General features: G+C 41.8%; 2 protein-coding genes and 1 long non-coding RNA gene across 4 annotated transcripts; 2 read left to right on the forward strand and 1 right to left on the reverse strand.

Moving 5' to 3' along the window:
• Positions 1-361: 361 nt before the first annotated feature.
• On the reverse strand, positions 362-1,377 carry LOC143420818 (uncharacterized). Its single transcript, XR_013100557.1, has 2 exons — positions 665-1,377; positions 362-576 (listed from the first exon to the last, which is right to left on the reverse strand). It is a non-coding gene; the product is annotated as an uncharacterized LOC143420818 (long non-coding RNA).
• Positions 1,378-3,379: 2,002 nt separating this feature from the next.
• LOC112435433 (uncharacterized) lies at positions 3,380-12,660 on the forward strand. Of its 2 annotated transcripts, none has more exons than XM_076889145.1 (17): positions 3,380-3,611; positions 4,197-4,403; positions 4,506-4,616; positions 4,851-4,950; positions 5,931-5,998; positions 6,098-6,168; positions 6,260-6,342; positions 6,428-6,539; positions 6,656-6,796; positions 7,011-7,111; positions 7,295-7,460; positions 9,886-9,970; positions 10,061-11,284; positions 11,481-11,785; positions 11,879-11,987; positions 12,156-12,294; positions 12,397-12,660. In XM_076889145.1, exons 1-17 carry the CDS (start codon positions 3,395-3,397, stop codon positions 12,566-12,568), a joined length of 3,411 nt encoding a protein of 1,136 aa, XP_076745260.1. In that variant the 5' UTR covers positions 3,380-3,394; the 3' UTR covers positions 12,569-12,660. The 2 variants fall into 2 exon arrangements, with proteins under 2 accessions (XP_076745260.1, XP_076745261.1); XM_076889146.1 differs by lacking the exon at positions 3,380-3,611 and adding an exon at positions 4,102-4,117.
• A 1,161-nt stretch (positions 12,661-13,821) lies between these two features.
• Positions 13,822-18,203, forward strand: LOC112430032 (uncharacterized). Its single transcript, XM_076888827.1, has 9 exons — positions 13,822-13,864; positions 14,090-14,388; positions 14,482-14,590; positions 15,090-16,061; positions 16,258-16,562; positions 16,656-16,764; positions 16,933-17,071; positions 17,174-17,569; positions 17,802-18,203. Exons 1-8 carry the CDS (start codon positions 13,822-13,824, stop codon positions 17,343-17,345), a joined length of 2,148 nt encoding a protein of 715 aa, XP_076744942.1. The 3' UTR covers positions 17,346-17,569; positions 17,802-18,203.
• Positions 18,204-20,041: the final 1,838 nt, after the last annotated feature.

The raw sequence follows: 20,041 nt of genomic DNA on the forward strand, positions 1-20,041 counted from the left end.
CAAATGCTTACTCAGCTCTTACTCAGCCATCTGATCCTCGGTCCTGCCCAGTGAGGTCAATCAGCTTTCGGTTATGGGTCACTGGGTGGATTCTTAAACTGTGCACAAGTATTTCTGAAGTCATCAATATGAAAGATGACGGGAAATGAATCTCTTATTTCATTAAAAGGTAATTCTCTAATGTACCAGAAAAAAACAAGAGGTAGAACTGACTTTTATTTCCAAGTATGTTCTGAGTAGTAAGCTGTCAATTGTAGTGTTATTTATACGAAGAGACAATGAAGTTAGTGCAAACACATATACGTCAAACACACTGAAAACTGAGGCTTTTTTCCACTGGTTTGTGTTTATTACTGTATGATTATTGGGAATACATGCTGGGACAAGACAAATTTCAAGCATTTGTTAAATATGACTTTGACATTTAATATTAATCATGCATGTATGCAAACATGCAAGATGATTTCCACTGCCGCTTAGAAGTCATGCTTAGCTGGTCTTTGCCTTCCACCGTACCCGACATTCACGATGGGCCAGCCTGGGTAAGTCTCTCTTTGGACCGTGCTGAAGTTGATCCTGTGAATCAGAAGAATCAGAGCACGCAGACACAGAGTAGCTGCTCCCTACATGAAGGACACTGTGATGATGATAAACCTGCTCTCACCTGAACGCAGGGTTAATGCCAATGTTGTCAGGCTGCGGGAAAGCAGGTGTCCGCCTCCTGTGGCAGGAGGATGGGGGAGGGAAGTCTTTCTGATACTGAGACTGCATCTGGGCTGTTTCCTGTTCGTTTTTTGCTGCTGCTGACATGTGATCACGGTTGCCTTCTTGCTCATTCCCTCTCACTTCTCTGTCCTCGCGTCTGTTTCCTCTTCCTGTTTATCATGAGGATGCAGGAGGAGAATGGTGAGATTCCTGTTGTGTGTTACAGCCTGCTGAAGGGTAATCAGAACTTTGCTAAAGGCAGAATTTCATCAACAGTAATCACACTTTCCATAAATAAACTTTCTTACTTTCTTGATCATACTACATGTATTACACTATTTGCTTTTTTCATTTTAATCTTGAGAGAATAATACTTTATACATAAATGAGATGAAATGTTCTTATGAATATAAATCATTTGCTTTGGATGTCGCAGAGCTGTGTGAAGGACACGGGAACACATACACAAATAATTACTGCTGAGGGCAATCCAATCCTGTGTCTGTGAGTAAGAGTGGCAGGAATTTCACTGCACAGCAGAGAAAACAATATCACTCCTCCAGATGCTCTGTGTCTATAACAGCATTTTCACATTTAACCTTATATGGTCTTTCTTATGTTCTATTTGAGGTATTAAATACTTTATTACAGTGTTTTTCAGTTTAATGGCAGTGTAGGTTTTTTTTTAATCTAAGCTTTAATCACAAAATCACCTTTATAATCTCTACCATCTCTGCCTTCTCACTCATAGCACACTGCCCAAACCATTTCCAAGACACACACATGCACTGAACAGAAAGCCACAGCCTTGCGTGCCATCATAAATGAGTCTTATCTTTATACAGACATGATGAGTTTACTCTCTAGGGTGAGCCAAGTCTGTTGACCTTTGCCTGGATCTTGGTCTGGGATAGGCCTGAAGCAGAAAGCCTCACGTGATGTGGTCTCCATCTTAGCAGGTGTGTCCGGGTAGAGGAGGAATCCTAAAAAGGGTGAAATGTAGACTGTTGACTCTTGTTCCCCTTTTTTAACCCACTACTTTGGAGTGATTCCAGTTAAATCAAATCAAATCAAATCAAATCACTTTTATTGTCACATCACATGTGCAGGTACATTGGTACAGCACATGTGAGTGAAATTCTTGTGTGCGAGCTTCACAAGCAACAGAGTTGTGCAAAATACAATAATGTAAACAAGCAAAACACAAGAATGGCTACATCTGAAACTAATAAATATATGTACAATATATAATAGTATATGCATTTCTGGATGTGTATACTAAATATTTTCCTACGTGTGTGTGTGTGTGTGTGTGTGTGTGTGTGTGTGTGTGTGTGTGTGTGTGTGTGTGTGTGTGTGTGTACACATATTTTACAAGTTTCACAGTTTCTGAAATCTTTCCAGTTAGGTCTCTTTTTCACAGCTTGTTTACTTTGCATATAAATTCTATAAAATATGCGTAATGGCAGTGACAATTAATCATTCACACAGACCTGATTTTTGTGACAACAAAACAAAGTTTTATTTCTGTCTGTTTATTTAGTGATGTGCACCGAGATTAAAGCGAGATCAGAAATAATGACGGTAATTTTGAATCCTTTTGTTATTTCTTGACTAGGACATTGTTTCTATTTCTGTTTTACTCTTTTCAGTGTTTATAACTTTTCAGTGTTTATAACAGTGTTTATAACAATTGTTGATTTGTTCTGTTCTCATTGTATGACGAATTATGATGGCTGTTTGGTAGCCGTTTGCATACTATGCATACTCTCTCTCTCTCTTCATATGTGTGTGTGTGTGTGTGTGCAACAGCTTTATGTTAATGTACAAATATGTTTATGTGGTTTCCATGGTTTTTGCATCTTCTTTAAGTGCGCGTCAGTCCATCTCGGAAATCGACAAGACTGGTAAGCTCTCAACTTGCTCTCCGTCTGATATGATCAGGGTTTTTTGTGTGTTTTCTTGAGGTTTTGCGACGCTGCGTGTTAAAGGCCTAGCAGCCGTCATTTAGCCAATGTGAGCCACTCTGTAAGAGCAGGTGGGAGGGAACAGCTGCTTCTGTTGTAAACGTGCTTCCGACTTAGAAATTTCCTCGGTCGAGTGGGTTATCTGGCATTTCCCCTCTTGAGTTTTCTAAACACTAATTTTTGTCGATATTTTAAGTTTGTTAGTTGGACAGAGTTAAATTAGATGTCGAAAGTTACTCTTGTCTACTGGTGTTTGTTATTTAAAAGGAATCTGACAAGATGATTCAAATAAAAACAAACGGTCAAAAACTAATATTTGGCTCTCACTTATGCTAGTCTGTTTTTGAATGTAAACAAATCATCCAATCTAACACAATTTCTGATACTTGTTTGCTGAAAGTTTAGGCGATGGTATGAGGGCAGTGTTTAATATAGCGTTATTTAACTATAAGCTATAAGAGACTTAGAGCTTTTTATTGTCATTGTGCAGTTTTTTGCACAACGAAATTGGGTATAATCTGTTAATGTGGCTTTTGTATTTAGTTGTTGTTGTCCAAACTCACTGTACTGCTACCTAACCAGTGTAGGATTGATGTAGTATTTAAGTTTTCTTTCCCTTTCCCTTTTTCCAAAATAACAATGAGTTGTTGTTGTTTTTTTTGTTTTGTTTTGTTTTCAGTTCATAAACGTATGTGTCTATGTTCCTAATGCAGCTATGAACAATGACCATAGTTGACAGATCTTCAGAAAAGTCTGACCACGAGTCAGCCGGACTCGGACCTGGAGCTGCTGTGTACAACAGTACACCCTCCTCTGAGGACCAGCCCAAGGACCAAGGGGCTGGTCCTCAGAGTACACCCTCCTCTGAGGACCAGCCCAAGGACCAAGGGGCTGGTCCTCAGAGTACACCCTCCTCTGAGGACCAGCCCAAGGACCAAGGTCAGAGCAAAGCCTGGCTTTTTTTCAAAATGTCTTTTTAAGCTGTTTGAAGATTTTTATTGTCAGACAGAATAGTTTTCCAACCAGTTTTAGCAAATATGGAACCACACTTTTTAGCCATTATTTACCCATATTTGTCAGAATTGGTTTTAGTAACGTACAGCTAATCTTTTTGCTTCTGCTTTCACACAAGTTTGACAACTGCTTTTGTGGGTGTTGTGTTGCTGCTTCCCTTCTCCGTTCATTCATCCAGTTATGTAATGCATCCAGCTTTGCATGATCAGTCACTTCAGCTCGTGATGCAATTGCTGTTTTTATATAAAGACCGGCAGCCCAACTTGTTTAGCAGAAACAAAGGAGAAGGCAAATTGTCCTATCTTTCTTCCTGAGGCTGTTTAGGAGTTTTTCACAGTGGCCAGAATCACATTATATAACTGTTAATAGTTGTAGCTATTACTGTGATGTCCTGACATGACTTTGCCATGTGCCAGTGTGTGGTTGTATAAGTAAGGTGGCATTAAATTATCTCCTTTTTAAAATGTATTGAAACAGATTTTTAGTAATAATTGTGGCTCTGTGTGTCAGTGATCAGCAGTGGCGATGGAATTGACTTGCCCCAGAAGGTGCTGTTCTCACCAGATCGGCTCAGCCTAAATTGGGCCCAGGTTCACCTCATTGGTGCAGGCCTCCAGAACATGGGGAACACCTGCTTCCTCAACTCAGCCCTGCAGTGTCTCAGCTACACCCCTCCTTTAGCAAACTACATGCTGACGCGGGAGCACTCCAAAACATGTACGTTTATTTCACCAACAGTGGTGTTACGCAGTCCTGCGCTGATTCTCACATTGTATCACTCCTTACTCACTCAGTATTTTGTCTCTGTCTCTGCTGCAGGTCATGAGCCAGGGTTCTGTATGATGTGTACCATGCAAAACCACATCATTCAGGTTTTTACCAACTCTGGGAATGTCATTAAGCCCATTGGTGTACTCAATGAGCTTGGGTGTAAGTGGATGACTGTTGTTGCTGTGCTCTGTGCAAAGTGTTTACCTATATTTTAATGATAGGAGGCGCTGTGTGACTGTTTACCTTTTGTAATTTTGGAGGGAAATAATCTGGAGGGATTTTGAATTCTGTTTTTAAATAAGTGTAAACTTGCATTTAACTGTGGTATCCTTTACAATAATTCACCTCCTGCTTTGTTTTTTGGTTCTGTTTTTCCTCGTTCCCCTCACACAGGGATTGCAAACCACTTCCGCTATGGAAGCCAGGAAGATGCTCATGAATTCCTGCGGTGCACAGTGGATGCTATGCAAAGGTCCTGCTTACCTGGAACCAAGTGAGTGTCATTTTACATTGCATGCATTCTAAACAAGTTAAACACACAAAAATATTTTTACTTGGGCTTGACAGTGTTTGCACTTTATTATGTAGTAAGATCCATAATTAGCTACGTAGAGGTAACACCGTGACAGTAGGAGAATATGAAATAAATCCTTTATCCTGTTTTTCAGGAAGTGCAGTTTATACTAGTTCCTTTTAACTATTAATGCTTCAATTGCTGAGAGTATTTTTCAGAAATGCAGATTCCTCAGTCTCTTGCCTGACTGACACCTCAGTTTACATACTAGGCAAGCCACTTGATATAATACCTCATTATTATATCAAGTTTTTTAATGAACTTGACTGCTCCAACACAGAAAGTATTCTTACACTGGGTGTGGTAGCTTGTTTTGGTAACAGGGCTTGAAAAGATCAGAAGCGGCTTAAACGTGTAGTAAAACAGGTGTCTGGGATTATGGCAGAGAGCTGCCAGACTTAGTGTCTAGTATAGATTTCTTCTGAGGCAACAGGGTAAGCAGTGTGAGCAGGAGCACTCAACCCCTCAGGTCATCTCTTATTCACCCTAATGGCATTAGTGCTATTATTGCAGCAGCAAAATTCAGAAAATCCAGGTTTTTCTATGTGTTACTATAGAGCTTCGAAGTCTATGTGCACTTTTAACCAAAACTACACGTTTAACAGATGCACTGGGCTGAGTGTTGTGCTTCTTGTTAGACTCCTAAAAATAATTTATTAATTCATTTCTTTTTTTAAGAACCTAAAGTGTCAATTCTCATCAAATCAATTCTTCCCGTGTAGCAGCAGATGGCCTCTTAAGTAATTAATCGTGCTCCAATTCCTCCTATTGTCTTTTCTGCTACTTGAATACTGTAAAGTGATTGTCTGGTTCCAAAATGCTAAAAAATAAATGGTCAGTCAGTTAATTGTTGCACTGTCCTTATTAGTTAACTTTTGTGCTTTATCTTTTTATTATAGATTGGACAGGCAAACGCAGGCAACCTCTTTCATCCATCAAGTGTTTGGCGGGTACCTAAGATCCAGAGGTAAGTCACTGTTTTTTAAGGTTTGATTTATTTTTCTTTTATTTGCCTTTTTATGTCTTACAGCTTGTGTGATACTCATAGCACTGATTTCTGTTTCAGTTAAATGTTTAAACTGCAAAGCTGTCTCAGATACATTTGACCCTTTTCTGGATGTCACTCTGGAAATTAAGGTAATTGGACAACATTCAAAGTGACGTTGCTACTATGTATTCTCTGCATTATGGAGTGTGAGGTTTTTCCTCTCTCTCTCTGTTCATATAGACTGCTCCAAATGTCTCCAAAGCTCTGGAGCAGTTTGTCAAGCCAGAACAGCTGGGTGGTGAAAATGCTTATAAATGCACCAAGTAAGTCAAAGAGATGCCAAACCATGATGAGTTTTAGTGTTTAGGTGTGATTTTTGTCAACAAGCTGAATGTTTGTTTCCTTCAGGTGCAACAAAATGGTAACGGCCTCAAAAAGATTTACAATCCATCGCAGCGCCAATGTGCTCACCATCTCACTCAAACGCTTTGCAGACTTCAGTGGAGGCAAAATCACAAAGGCAAATGGCCAATAGTGTCTGCTTAAGTCATAAAGATACATGACAGATGCTTTGTTTTATTATAAAACAGGATATTTGCATGTAATGTTTGAATTTTTTTGTTTGGTGGTCATCAGGATGTGAAGTATTTGGAGCATCTGGATCTGCGGCCCTTCATGTCGCAGTCCCACGGGGAGCCCCAGCTCTACAGGCTGTATGCTGTGCTGGTTCACTCTGGATTGAGTTGTCATACTGGACACTATTTCTGCTATATTAAGGTACTGGCTGTGCCCGAATCTGTTTGAATGCTGCTGTTGCGTAGTACAAACAAACAAACACCATAAACAACACATTTCAGCAGAAAACTACTTTGTATGCATTGAAAGAAAGAAAAAAAAGACCCCTATATAACCATAAGATTCTTCTTTTTAGCTCAAATTCAATTCAGAAACTGAATCTGCTGTGTCACATCTCTCTCATTCTGTCTCACAGGCCAGCAATGAGCAGTGGTTTCAGATGAATGACTCGTCCGTGTCAGTCAGTGACATTAGCACTGTTCTCAACCAGCAGGCCTATGTCCTCTTCTACATCAAGTGAGTAAACATCGGTATTTTTAAACATTCTAGGCTTATTCCTTCAGTAGAACTTTTCCCATCATTATTTAATAATGTAGACATGTTTATTCTCACTTTTCTTGTAGAAAATGTATTATTATAACCTAATGTTATAATGTTGATGCTTTGTCATGGTTAATATTCTTTTTTCCATGTCATCAGGTGCACAGATGTGGGAAAAACTGGGGACTACAGCCACTTGAACCATAACGCTGGCATATCTGGTCAGGCATCTCCCCAGCCGGTGGTGAGCCCAGGCACCATCGCCACCATGCCTCACAACAGTGTTGGCTTCATAGGTCCCCAGCTGCCACCACACATGAACAAGGTACTTCCTCACCTGAGGGTACTGATAATGTTGTTGTTTTTGTTAAACCCAGTGTTTCATGCAAAACACATTTGTACCTTTCAATTGTGTCTGTTTGAAAAGAATGAAATGATATCATATATTCCTTATTGGCCTACATTTGTACAAAATTCCAAATTATATACACAAAGTCATAGAAATCACTGCTCCAATTGGTCATCATGATTTTAATATTCTCTTTTTCCATAACAATGAAATACGCCTTGGACAAATATGACACGTCAATATTTCATTAGTGTTGTCACATCACATCCTGTAAGCATCGTCTGTCTGTGTCCTTTCTCTGGAAATTAATATTTCCAGCCAATATAGGCAATCCATCAACATGGCTGGAGAGTTGGTAGTTATATGCAGTCTGTATAAGTGTGGTTAATCCAATGAAGATTTGTAAGGAGATGGCAGTTACTGTGAATTTACAGCAGTTACACAGTGATTAGTAATAAACAGAGCCAGTGAGAGTGAGTGGATATAAGAAAGTCAGTGACTCAGGTGTGTCGATTGGTTCTGTTTGTGAGACTGGAGGAGACGTAGAAATCTTTTGTTTTAAATCTTAGTTAGGAAGATTCCTGTTTGAAAACAAGCACTTTTTGTGAGAAATACAAGAAGTACATCTGCAGAAAGCACACAGTTACATTCTGTCCATCATGTGGACAAAATCGAAAATGTTGAGCATTGAAAAACTGAGAACGTTGGGCAAGTTCAAAATACGTGTTTGTAAGAACGAAAAACCAAATTGTTCCTAAAATAGTTATGGAAAGTCACTGTTGTATGTCTGTGTTCTACATGTTTATCTGATGGAAAATAAAGGTGCTATTGTTTTATTGCAGTTTCTTGACAATTCTGAGTGGATTTACACAGTATGGGTCAAAATGACCCGCAACAAAATCAATGTCACTTTTTTGTTTTTCAACATAATACAAGGGTTAATTTCCAAAACTTCCATATGATCTTCAATTTGTAGCAGATCCACTATCACACAGCAGCTGGAGCAGTTTCAAATGGAGGTCAGTCCACTGCTGCCACCTGTGGCCAAATACCATAGCCCACTACTAGATTAACTTGCTATGATGACATTGAGTAGAGGCTGAGTGGCTGCACTTACCCCTGGTACATCCAAATCTACCCACAAACATGTTGAAAGATGCAATGGCAGCAATGTGGCTTGTCAACACTGAAAACAATCAGTAAGCAAAGACATCAGGGATCACTTTTTTCTGTTTATTTAACATGCACAACATTTGTAGTCGCCTTCTGCACAGGGGAAGTCCACACACACTGTGTGGTACCACTTTCCACAGAAGGTGCATTCAATCTACAAGACTGAATGAGAAAGTCAGGGTCATTGTCTGACTGTTTATTACTAATCACTGTGTAACTGCTGTACATTCACAGTAACTGCCATCTCCTTACAAATGTTTATTAGATTAACCACACTTATACAGACTGTATATAACAACCAACTCTAAAATGTTTGTTCGCAGAGAAAAGACACAGACTACGGTAACGACATGTGATGTTACAAAACTAGTGAAATATTAGTGTCATTTCATTCATTTCAAAGGTTTATTTGCATGACGCACAAACAGACACAATTGAAAGGTACAAATGTATTGTGCATGAAACGAATTCAGACGTGCTGCAGATGTGTGTCACAAGTTGATCTGGCTGTAGGCTGTGGCACTTGGCCAGTGGTGGCACTGGTTGACTCGAGTCCATGTTAGTGCACACAAAGTAAACTGCTCGCTTTAGTTGTGAAGCAAAAACGCTGAATTCGGAGAAACAAACCGTGTGAGGGGAACGATAACGACAACAAGAGTCTCCCGATCGTTTACTCTTGTTGTCCTGTGAACAACATCGGCATGGTGTTAATTGTTTGCTGTTTTCGCGATCGCGTCGCGCATGAGGATAACCCTAGGTAAACTCGCCACATTTTTAAACATTTTGTTGTTCAACAGCATCAAGACTGACGGAGTGTGTTTGAGATAACCTCACAAGTGTCACAGATGACACATTTGGCGTTTTTTTGCTAGTCTGTAGGTAGCAGCTCCTGAAACGGAAGTCTGCCACACATCTGTTCGACTAACGCCAGTTGATCTAAACGCCAGTAGATCTGGAACACCGGCAGCCTCGCCTCTGTCAGTGCGCCTCAGGGCGGCTGTGGCTACAATTTAGCTTGCCATCACCAGTGTGTGTGAATGGGTGGATGACTGAACGTGTAAAGTGCTTTGGGGTCCTTAGGGACTAAGTAAAGCGCTATACAAATACAGGCCATTTACTTAATGCTGAAATCTAATCTATTGTATTAAATGGGTATGCTTGTAGTTTGGGTAATTTTGTTATGTCAACAAGTTCTGTTTTAAAACTTAATCTCTTGTTAACTGTTCAGATTGCTGAGGTGATTGATGATCGACCTGAGGAAGTGAAACAGATGGAAGTTTTTAGGACCAGCAACAGATGGAAAGCAATTGGAGGTAAATAAGAAGTCACAGAAGTAGGGGGGGATTTGTGCAATATTAAGTTAAGACTGTTGTTTACTATAGTTTTACTTCCTCTCCTAAAAGTGGATCAAAATGATGACACAGATGAAGGAAATGGAAAAGAACATCAAAATACAGAGGCTGGCTCATTAAGCAGAGGTCGACATGACTCACCCGAGTTGTCTTCAAAGAGAAGAGGACAGGATTCTCCTGTCAAAAAGACCCGGCATGACTCTCCAGACATCTCTCCACCAAAGAGAAGTCGGAAGTACTCTCCGGATGTCTCTCCTCCCAGGACAAGACGTCACGACTCTCCAGATGTCTCTCCTCCCAGGACTAGACCTCACGACTCTCCAGATGTCTCTCCTCCCAGGAGAAGACGTCATGACTCTCCAGATGTGTCTCCTCCCAGGACTAGACCTCATGACTCTCCAGATGTCTCTCCTCCCAAGAGAAGACGCCACGACTCTCCAGATGTCTCTCCTCCCAGGAGAAGACGTCATGACTCTCCAGATGTCTCTCCTCCCAGGACTAGACCTCATGACTCTCCAGATGTCTCTCCTCCCAGGAGAAGACGTCATGACTCTCCAGATGTCTCTCCTCCCAGGACAAGACGTCACGACTCTCCTGATGTCTCTCCTCCCAGGACTAGACCTCACGACTCTCCAGATGTCTCTCCTCCCAAGAGAAGACGCCACGACTCTCCAGATGTCTCTCCTCCCAGGAGAAGACGTCATGACTCTCCAGATGTCTCTCCTCCCAGGACAAGACGTCACGACTCTCCTGATGTCTCTCCTCCCAGGACTAGACCTCATGACTCTCCAGATGTCTCTCCTCCCAAGAGAAGACGTCATGACTCTCCAGATGTCTCTCCTCACAGGACTAGACCTCACGACTCTCCAGATGTCTCTCCTCCCAGGAGAAGACGTCACGACTCTCCTGATGTCTCTCCTCACAGGACTAGACCTCACGACTCTCCAGATGTCTCTCCTCCCAGGAGAAGAAGTCATGACTCTCCAGATCTCTCTCCTCCCAGGACTAGACATCACAACTCTCCAGATGTCTCTCCTCCCAAGAGAAGACGTCACGACTCTCCTGATGTCTCTCCTCCCAGGAGAAGACGTCACGACTCTCCTGATGTCTCTCCTCCCAGGAGAAGACGTCATGACTCTCCAGATGTCTCTCCTCCCAAGAGAAGACGTCACGACTCTCCAGATGTCTCTCCTCCCAGGAGAAGACGCCATGACTCCCCAGACTTGTCACCACCAAGACAGTGTTCAGGAAAGTCAGAAAAAATGCAAAGTAAAGGTCAGTGATCCATTTAAATTGTAAAGTGGAATCTGGTGTGGCATATGAATAAAAGTAAAAAGCAGAGACCCATTTAACATGAGTTTTGAATTGAAATTTATTTTAAAGACATAGCTTGATCTAATAATAAATCTTTAATTTTTGTTCAAAAGGCATTACAAAATGAAAATTAACAAATTAACTGTGTCTTTGTCAGATTCAGCCTCCAACAAAAGCAAGCTCAGCTCATCCTTGTTAAGTAAAAAACGCTCACCGGATCCTCATCGGTCAGCGGTGGCTAAGAAGGGTCAGAATAGACATGATTCAGACTCGGATCCGTCTCCCCCGAGGAAAAGGCCCCTGAAGGGAAACGCCTCAGACTCCAACCAATCTCCCCCAAGGAGGCCCTCAAAAACTAAACGGGGCTCAGACTCTGACCAGTCTCCACCCAGGGGGCAGCCACCGAGTGGAAGGGACTCGGATGGAGATTTGTCACCACCTCGTAGGCCAGGCCAGTCACAGGTAAGCAGACTGTGTTGGAACAAAGATTAATGTCAAATCTGATTTCACTCAAATGTTATATTTTTCAATTGTCTTTTTTTTTTTTATAACCAGGGCCAAAGGATGCTATCTGGTGGAAAGGCAGGCCTGGTTTCTGTGGACATTCTAAGGAAAGAGCAAAAGGAGAACAGACGCAGAGAAAAACACAATCAGCCACTTGAAGGTTTCATCAACTTTTCTCTCTTAAGATTTTTTTACACCCATTGATTGAAGAGCTTCATACAGCTTTGCATCTCATTTCAGCTTATCATCTATATTGTCGTATTTTATTTAGTCCTAAAATTAAATAATGAAGTTTCTACATACTTACCCATTCATCCCCTTTGACCAGATGAATCGCGTAACGCTCAGGCGATTTTCAGAGACAAAAGTGGCAAAAGCAGGGATCTGAATTCAGAGAGAAATGAACAGAAAAAGAAAGCTGGTGAAAAAGCGGCAAGAGACGAGAAATACGCTCAGTGGGGAAAACGGTAAATGTGCATGATCATTTCAAATATCACAGTTTATGTGATTATATCCACATAAAAAATTATAAAAGTGGTTCAATGGTTTATGTTAAAATGTATGTATAGGTTGGCACAGATCCAGATGCATCACCAGAAACTTAAGGAAGCGCTGCGCGAAGCCCTTAAGCCACTTGAGGATCTTGACCGCATGTTGAGAGAACAGGAAAGAGAAGGCGATCCTATGGCTGCAATGCGCAGGCGTAAAAAGGACCGTGGCACAAAAACACAAGATATTTAACTCAAAGAGAAGAGGACAGGATTCTCCTGTCAAAAAGACCCGGCATGACTCTCCAGACATCTCTCCACCAAAGAGAAGTCGGAAGTACTCTCCGGATGACTCTCCTCCCAGGACAAGACGTCACGACTCTCCTGATGTCTCTCCTCCCAGGACTAGACCTCACGACTCTCCAGATGTCTCTCCTCCCAGGACTAGACCTCATGACTCTCCAGATGTCTCTCCTCCCAAGAGAAGACGCCACGACTCTCCAGATGTCTCTCCTCCCAGGAGAAGACGTCATGACTCTCCAGATGTCTCTCCTCCCAGGACAAGACGTCACGACTCTCCAGATGTCTCTCCTCCCAGGACTAGACCTCACGACTCTCCAGATGTCTCTCCTCCCAGGAGAAGACGTCATGACTCTCCAGATGTCTCTCCTCCCAGGACTAGACCTCATGACTCTCCAGATGTCTCTCCTCCCAAGAGAAGACGCCACGACTCTCCAGATGTCTCTCCTCCCAGGAGAAGACGTCATGACTCTCCAGATGTCTCTCCTCCCAGGACTAGACCTCATGACTCTCCAGATGTCTCTCCTCCCAGGAGAAGACGTCATGACTCTCCAGATGTCTCTCCTCCCAGGACAAGACGTCACGACTCTCCTGATGTCTCTCCTCCCAGGACTAGACCTCACGACTCTCCAGATGTCTCTCCTCCCAAGAGAAGACGCCACGACTCTCCAGATGTCTCTCCTCCCAGGAGAAGACGTCATGACTCTCCAGATGTCTCTCCTCCCAGGACAAGACGTCACGACTCTCCTGATGTCTCTCCTCCCAGGACTAGACCTCATGACTCTCCAGATGTCTCTCCTCCCAAGAGAAGACGTCATGACTCTCCAGATGTCTCTCCTCACAGGACTAGACCTCACGACTCTCCAGATGTCTCTCCTCCCAGGAGAAGACGTCACGACTCTCCTGATGTCTCTCCTCACAGGACTAGACCTCACGACTCTCCAGATGTCTCTCCTCCCAGGAGAAGAAGTCATGACTCTCCAGATCTCTCTCCTCCCAGGACTAGACATCACAACTCTCCAGATGTCTCTCCTCCCAAGAGAAGACGTCACGACTCTCCTGATGTCTCTCCTCCCAGGAGAAGACGTCACGACTCTCCTGATGTCTCTCCTCCCAGGAGAAGACGTCATGACTCTCCAGATGTCTCTCCTCCCAAGAGAAGACGTCACGACTCTCCAGATGTCTCTCCTCCCAGGAGAAGACGCCATGACTCCCCAGACTTGTCACCACCAAGACAGTGTTCAGGAAAGTCAGAAAAAATGCAAAGTAAAGGTGAGTGATCCATTTAAATTGTAAAGTGGAATCTGGTGTGGCATATGAATAAAAGTAAAAAGCAGAGACCCATTTAACATGAGTTTTGAATTGAAATTTATTTTAAAGACATAGCTTGATCTAATAATAAATCTTTAATTTTTGTTCAAAAGGCATTACAAAATGAAAATTAACAAATTAACTGTGTCTTTGTCAGATTCAGCCTCCAACAAAAGCAAGCTCAGCTCATCCTTGTTAAGTAAAAAACGCTCACCGGATCCTCATCGGTCAGCGGTGGCTAAGAAGGGTCAGAATAGACATGATTCAGACTCGGATCCGTCTCCCCCGAGGAAAAGGCCCCTGAAGGGAAACGCCTCAGACTCCGACCAATCTCCCCCAAGGAGGCCCTCAAAAACTAAACGGGGCTCAGACTCTGACCAGTCTCCACCCAGGGGGCAGCCACCGAGTGGAAGGGACTCGGATGGAGATTTGTCACCACCTCGTAGGCCAGGCCAGTCACAGGTAAGCAGACTGTGTTGGAACAAAGATTAATGTCAAATCTGATTTCACTCAAATGTTATATTTTTCAATTGTCTTTTTTTTTTTTATAACCAGTGCCAAAGGATGCTATCTGGTGGAAAGGCAGGCCTGGTTTCTGTGGACATTCTAAGGAAAGAGCAAAAGGAGAACAGACGCAGAGAAAAACACAATCAGCCACTTGAAGGTTTCATCAACTTTTCTCTCTTAAGATTTTTTTACACCCATTGATTGAAGAGCTTCATACAGCTTTGCATCTCATTTCAGCTTATCATCTATATTGTCGTATTTTATTTAGTCCTAAAATTAAATAATGAAGTTTCTACATACTTACCCATTCATCCCCTTTGACCAGATGAATCGCGTAACGCTCAGGCGATTTTCAGAGACAAAAGTGGCAAAAGCAGGGATCTGAATTCAGAGAGAAATGAACAGAAAAAGAAAGCTGGTGAAAAAGCGGCAACAGACGAGAAATACGCTCAGTGGGGAAAACGGTAAATGTGCATGATCATTTCAAATATCACAGTTTATGTGATTATATCCACATAAAAAATTATAAAAGTGGTTCAATGGTTTATGTTAAAATGTATGTATAGGTTGGCACAGATCCAGATGCATCACCAGAAACTTAAGGAAGCGCTGCGCGAAGCCCTTAAGCCACTTGAGGATCTTGACCGCATGTTGAGAGAACAGGAAAGAGAAGGCGATCCTATGGCTGCAATGCGCAGGCGTAAAAAGGACCGTGGCACAAAAACACAAGATATTTAACTCAAAGAGAAGAGGACAGGATTCTCCTGTCAAAAAGACCCGGCATGACTCTCCAGACATCTCTCCACCAAAGAGAAGTCGGAAGTACTCTCCGGATGTCTCTCCTCACAGGACAAGACGTCACGACTCTCCTGATGTCTCTCCTCCCAGGACTAGACCTCACGACTCTCCAGATGTCTCTCCTCCCAGGAGAAGACGTCATGACTCTCCAGATGTCTCTCCTCCCAGGACTAGACCTCACGACTCTCCAGATGTCTCTCCTCCCAGGAGAAGACGTCATGACTCTCCTGATGTCTCTCCTCCCAGGACTAGACCTCACGACTCTCCAGATGTCTCTCCTCCCAGGAGAAGACGTCATGACTCTCCAGATGTCTCTCCTCCCAGGACTAGACCTCATGACTCTCCAGATGTCTCTCCTCCCAAGAGAAGACGTCACGACTCTCCTGTTGTCTCTCCTCCCAAGAGAAGACGTCACGACTCTCCTGTTGTCTCTCCTCCCAAGAGAAGACGTCATGACTCTCCAGATGTCTCTCCTCACAGGACTAGACCTCACGACTCTCCAGATGTCTCTCCTCCCAGGAGAAGACGTCACGACTCTCCTGATGTCTCTCCTCACAGGACTAGACCTCACGACTCTCCAGATGTCTCTCCTCCCAGGACTAGACATCACAACTCTCCAGATGTCTCTCCTCCCAAGAGAAGACGTCACGACTCTCCTGATGTCTCTCCTCCCAGGAGAAGACGTCATGACTCTCCAGATGTCTCTCCTCCCAAGAGAAGACGTCACGACTCTCCAGATGTCTCTCCTCCCAGGAGAAGACGCCATGACTCCCCAGACTTGTCACCACCAAGACAGTGTTCAGGAAAGTCAGAAAAAATGCAAAGTAAAGGTGAGTGATCCATTTAAATTGTAAAGTGGAATCTGGTGTGGCATATGAATAAAAGTAAAAAGCAGAGACCCATTTAACATGAGTTTTGAATTGAAATTTATTTTAAAGACATAGCTTGATCTAATAATAAATCTTTAATTTTTGTTCAAAAGGCATTACAAAATGAAAATTAACAAATTAACTGTGTCTTTGTCAGATTCAGCCTCCAACAAAAGCAAGCTCAGCTCATCCTTGTTAAGTAAAAAACGCTCACCGGATCCTCATCGGTCAGCGGTGGCTAAGAAGGGTCAGAATAGACATGATTCAGACTCGGATCCGTCTCCCCCGAGGAAAAGGCCCCTGAAGGGAAACGCCTCAGACTCCGACCAATCTCCCCCAAGGAGGCCCTCAAAAACTAAACGGGGCTCAGACTCTGACCAGTCTCCACCCAGGGGGCAGCCACCGAGTGGAAGGGACTCGGATGGAGATTTGTCACCACCTCGTAGGCCAGGCCAGTCACAGGTAAGCAGACTGTGTTGGAACAAAGATTAATGTCAAATCTGATTTCACTCAAATGTTATATTTTTCAATTGTCTTTTTTTTTTTTATAACCAGGGCCAAAGGATGCTATCTGGTGGAAAGGCAGGCCTGGTTTCTGTGGACATTTTAAGGAAAGAGCAAAAGGAGAACAGACGCAGAGAAAAACACAATCAGCCACTTGAAGGTTTCATCAACTTTTCTCTCTTAAGATTTTTTTACACCCATTGATTGAAGAGCTTCATACAGCTTTGCATCTCATTTCAGCTTATCATCTATATTGTCGTATTTTATTTAGTCCTAAAATTAAATAATGAAGTTTCTACATACTTACCCATTCATCCCCTTTGACCAGATGAATCGCGTAACGCTCAGGCGATTTTCAGAGACAAAAGTGGCAAAAGCAGGGATCTGAATTCAGAGAGAAATGAACAGAAAAAGAAAGCTGGTGAAAAAGCGGCAACAGACGAGAAATACGCTCAGTGGGGAAAAGGGTAAATGTGCATGATCATTTCAAATATCACAGTTTATGTGATTATATCCACATAAAAAATTATAAAAGTGGTTCAATGGTTTATGTTAAAATGTATGTATAGGTTGGCACAGATCCAGATGCATCACCAGAAACTTAAGGAAGCGCTGCGCGAAGCCCTTAAGCCACTTGAGGATCTTGACCGCATGTTGAGAGAACAGGAAAGAGAAGGCGATCCTATGGCTGCAATGCGCAGGCGTAAAAAGGACCGTGGCACAAAAACACAAGATATTTAACATTACATATGTTTTATTTTATTTATGACTTTATTTTATTTCACCAGGTCAATCCTTGTAAGAAGCTTTTAAATAGCAGCAGTTTTGCTTTTGCTACTGTTTGTATTTTTATTTATTTGTATGTTTGTTTTGATTTTTGTAGAGAAACCTCGATATAAAGGCCCTGCTCCACCTCCAAACCGGTTCAATATTCCACCGGGGTACCGCTGGGACGGAGTTGACAGGTAGAGTTTGTGCATCGGTGACAGAGGAAAACTGTTGAGGACAGAACTGTAGTTTAATATTGAATGTTTTTAATACACACATCAGTTTGTCATTTTGCACATTAATGGTAAAGAAATTGTGATCATTTTTTTCCACGTCTATATTAAATTTGCGCCTAATTGAATGGATTGTCTTTGGCCTTTTAGCTTGTCGTATCATAATTAATAGGGTTATTTTATTTGTGTCTTGCAGGTCAAATGGTTTTGAACAGAAACGCTACCAGAGGATGGCAGATAAAAAGGCTGTGCAGGAAGCGGCCTATAAATGGAGTGTGGAGGATATGTAAAGGCTTTCAGAAAATGATGAATCTGGAGCAGAGCTAAAGAGCACACCTTCTCAACCTTTATGTATAATTGTTATGCTGTTAGAACAACAAGACTAGATGCATCTACGCAGCAAAAGTTCTTTTTTAAATAAACTACATAGAAGAATTTGTTTCACCTTTCCAAACCCTTTTGATACTGTACCATGTGTATCAGATGGAACTGTACAGAAAAATGAAGTGAAGCATGTTCACAATTTTTGTAAGAAGTTATTCACCGTGGAGCAGAAGCTGTTGTGGTTTCAGTGTTTTATTAAAGAATGTTTTTGTAATGCATTGTCCCAAGAGTGTTCAGGCACCTGTAACTTGGATAGCATTTGACATTCAGTCTTTTTAGATAATTTTATACACTTACCACCCATTTTATTAGGCAACAGTAACTCAAATAACCGCTTGTTACAACCAACATATTTTGGTCCTGGACATAGAAATAGAGACATGTCCCTCATGACTCCAAAATGAAACATAGTGCACAGCAACCAAATGCTGAAAGAGAGTGTCCACAGCTGACTGTCGATGGTATGGTATAGCTGTGAGGGTTTTGTGTACAAGATAAATGCACATTTGAGAGTTCTGTGGTGTAGCTAAAAAAGACTGACCTACAGAGATGTGAAAAAAGCGGCATTCAAATAAGTCATTCCTTGCCATATTAATCAGGGAGTACATACACTGACAGGATGCTGTGACTCTCACAGTGAGGGAATCAGGTTGGGCTCTAATATTTTTTCTAGCAATGTCCGATTCAGTCTAACATCTGTAAAAGTTTTAAGGCACTTTCCACCAGCACTGTCAAAAAGAATTATGGAAGAATGATTTGTAGAATCAAGGAATCGGTGTCCTGGTTGCACATGCTAGACCAATGGCTTAATAACACAACAATGCTATTGCCTTTAATCTGTCACTATCTATGCTATTGATTATGGTGTAACTATATAAAAAAAATTTTTTTTAAAGTGACAGTATTGTGCAATGAATAAAAAGTTTTATTTATAAACTTTTTATTTTTATAAAAAGTATTATTTATTATTAATAATAATTAACCTTACTTCATACTTGCAAATTTGTCGACTGATGCTATAATTAATCTACGTTATCTATTTTTAATTTAAGTTTTAAGTTGGTCTAAGTATCTTAGCACAGCGGAACTCTAGTATCCTTAGTCGGGCGAGTAGGGGGACTTTAAAATGTGACACACTGGACCCCGTTTCATTACGGAATGTTTTTGTTGATGCACTTGGAAGAGTGAATAGATTCAGCGGTACTGGTGTGGTTTAACGCGTAATTGGCGACTAATGCAGAGAAATATTAGCCCTGAAAACTGTTTGTAAAGCCCGCCAGTCTCCTGTGTAGTGATGGCCAAATGAAGCTTTCCGAAGCACTGAAGCTTGTATTGAAAAACGGTTCATTACTCGAAGCTTTTCAACACAGTCCTCTCCGGTGACATCTGGTGGTGAAAATTTTGAAGAGCAGCTTGAATCTGCAAAATAAAACGGACTGCTCAATTATCACTGCTCACTCAAGAGTGGAGTTCTCTCTGATATTGGGCCACCGTTCCGTTGCTTTGAACATGTAATTGGTTTTGTTTTCTCGATTGGGGGGCTGAAAAAAATGTAATGCGTATTTGCGTAATACATTTTGATCAATAAACTTTCCCTATTTAAACATGCACTATGGTGGCCTTTCTTTGCCCATAACTCCTTGATGTTGGTAAATACAATAAGTGAGCAATATATATAATATACATATGATAATGCACAGCACATTATGGAGTATGCCCCTGCTGTGAAGTCCTGCCTCCATCTACTTGTCGTTTAATCAGCTGGACAGGTTCATACAAAATATTAGATTAGGCCAATTCCTATACATATTTTTGACCTAGGGGTGGGATTGATTGTGAACTGGAAAGGGAAAATGCTTAGGAAGCTGAGTAGGGCTGCATCGTCACTGATTTGTAGAATCATTTTGATTCGATACAGGATCCGATTCAATTTGATTGGAATCTGGAAAGTTTTGCCTCAGTCAGAAATATTACAAGTCTGATCATTTAACAGTATATATCCATAATTTCGTATCTATTAAAAGAAAGCTGACACATGTGAGACTTAATTAG

Source organism: Maylandia zebra, linkage group LG10, assembly GCF_041146795.1.
Source record: "Maylandia zebra isolate NMK-2024a linkage group LG10, Mzebra_GT3a, whole genome shotgun sequence".
Taxonomy (NCBI): Eukaryota; Metazoa; Chordata; class Actinopteri; order Cichliformes; family Cichlidae; genus Maylandia; species Maylandia zebra.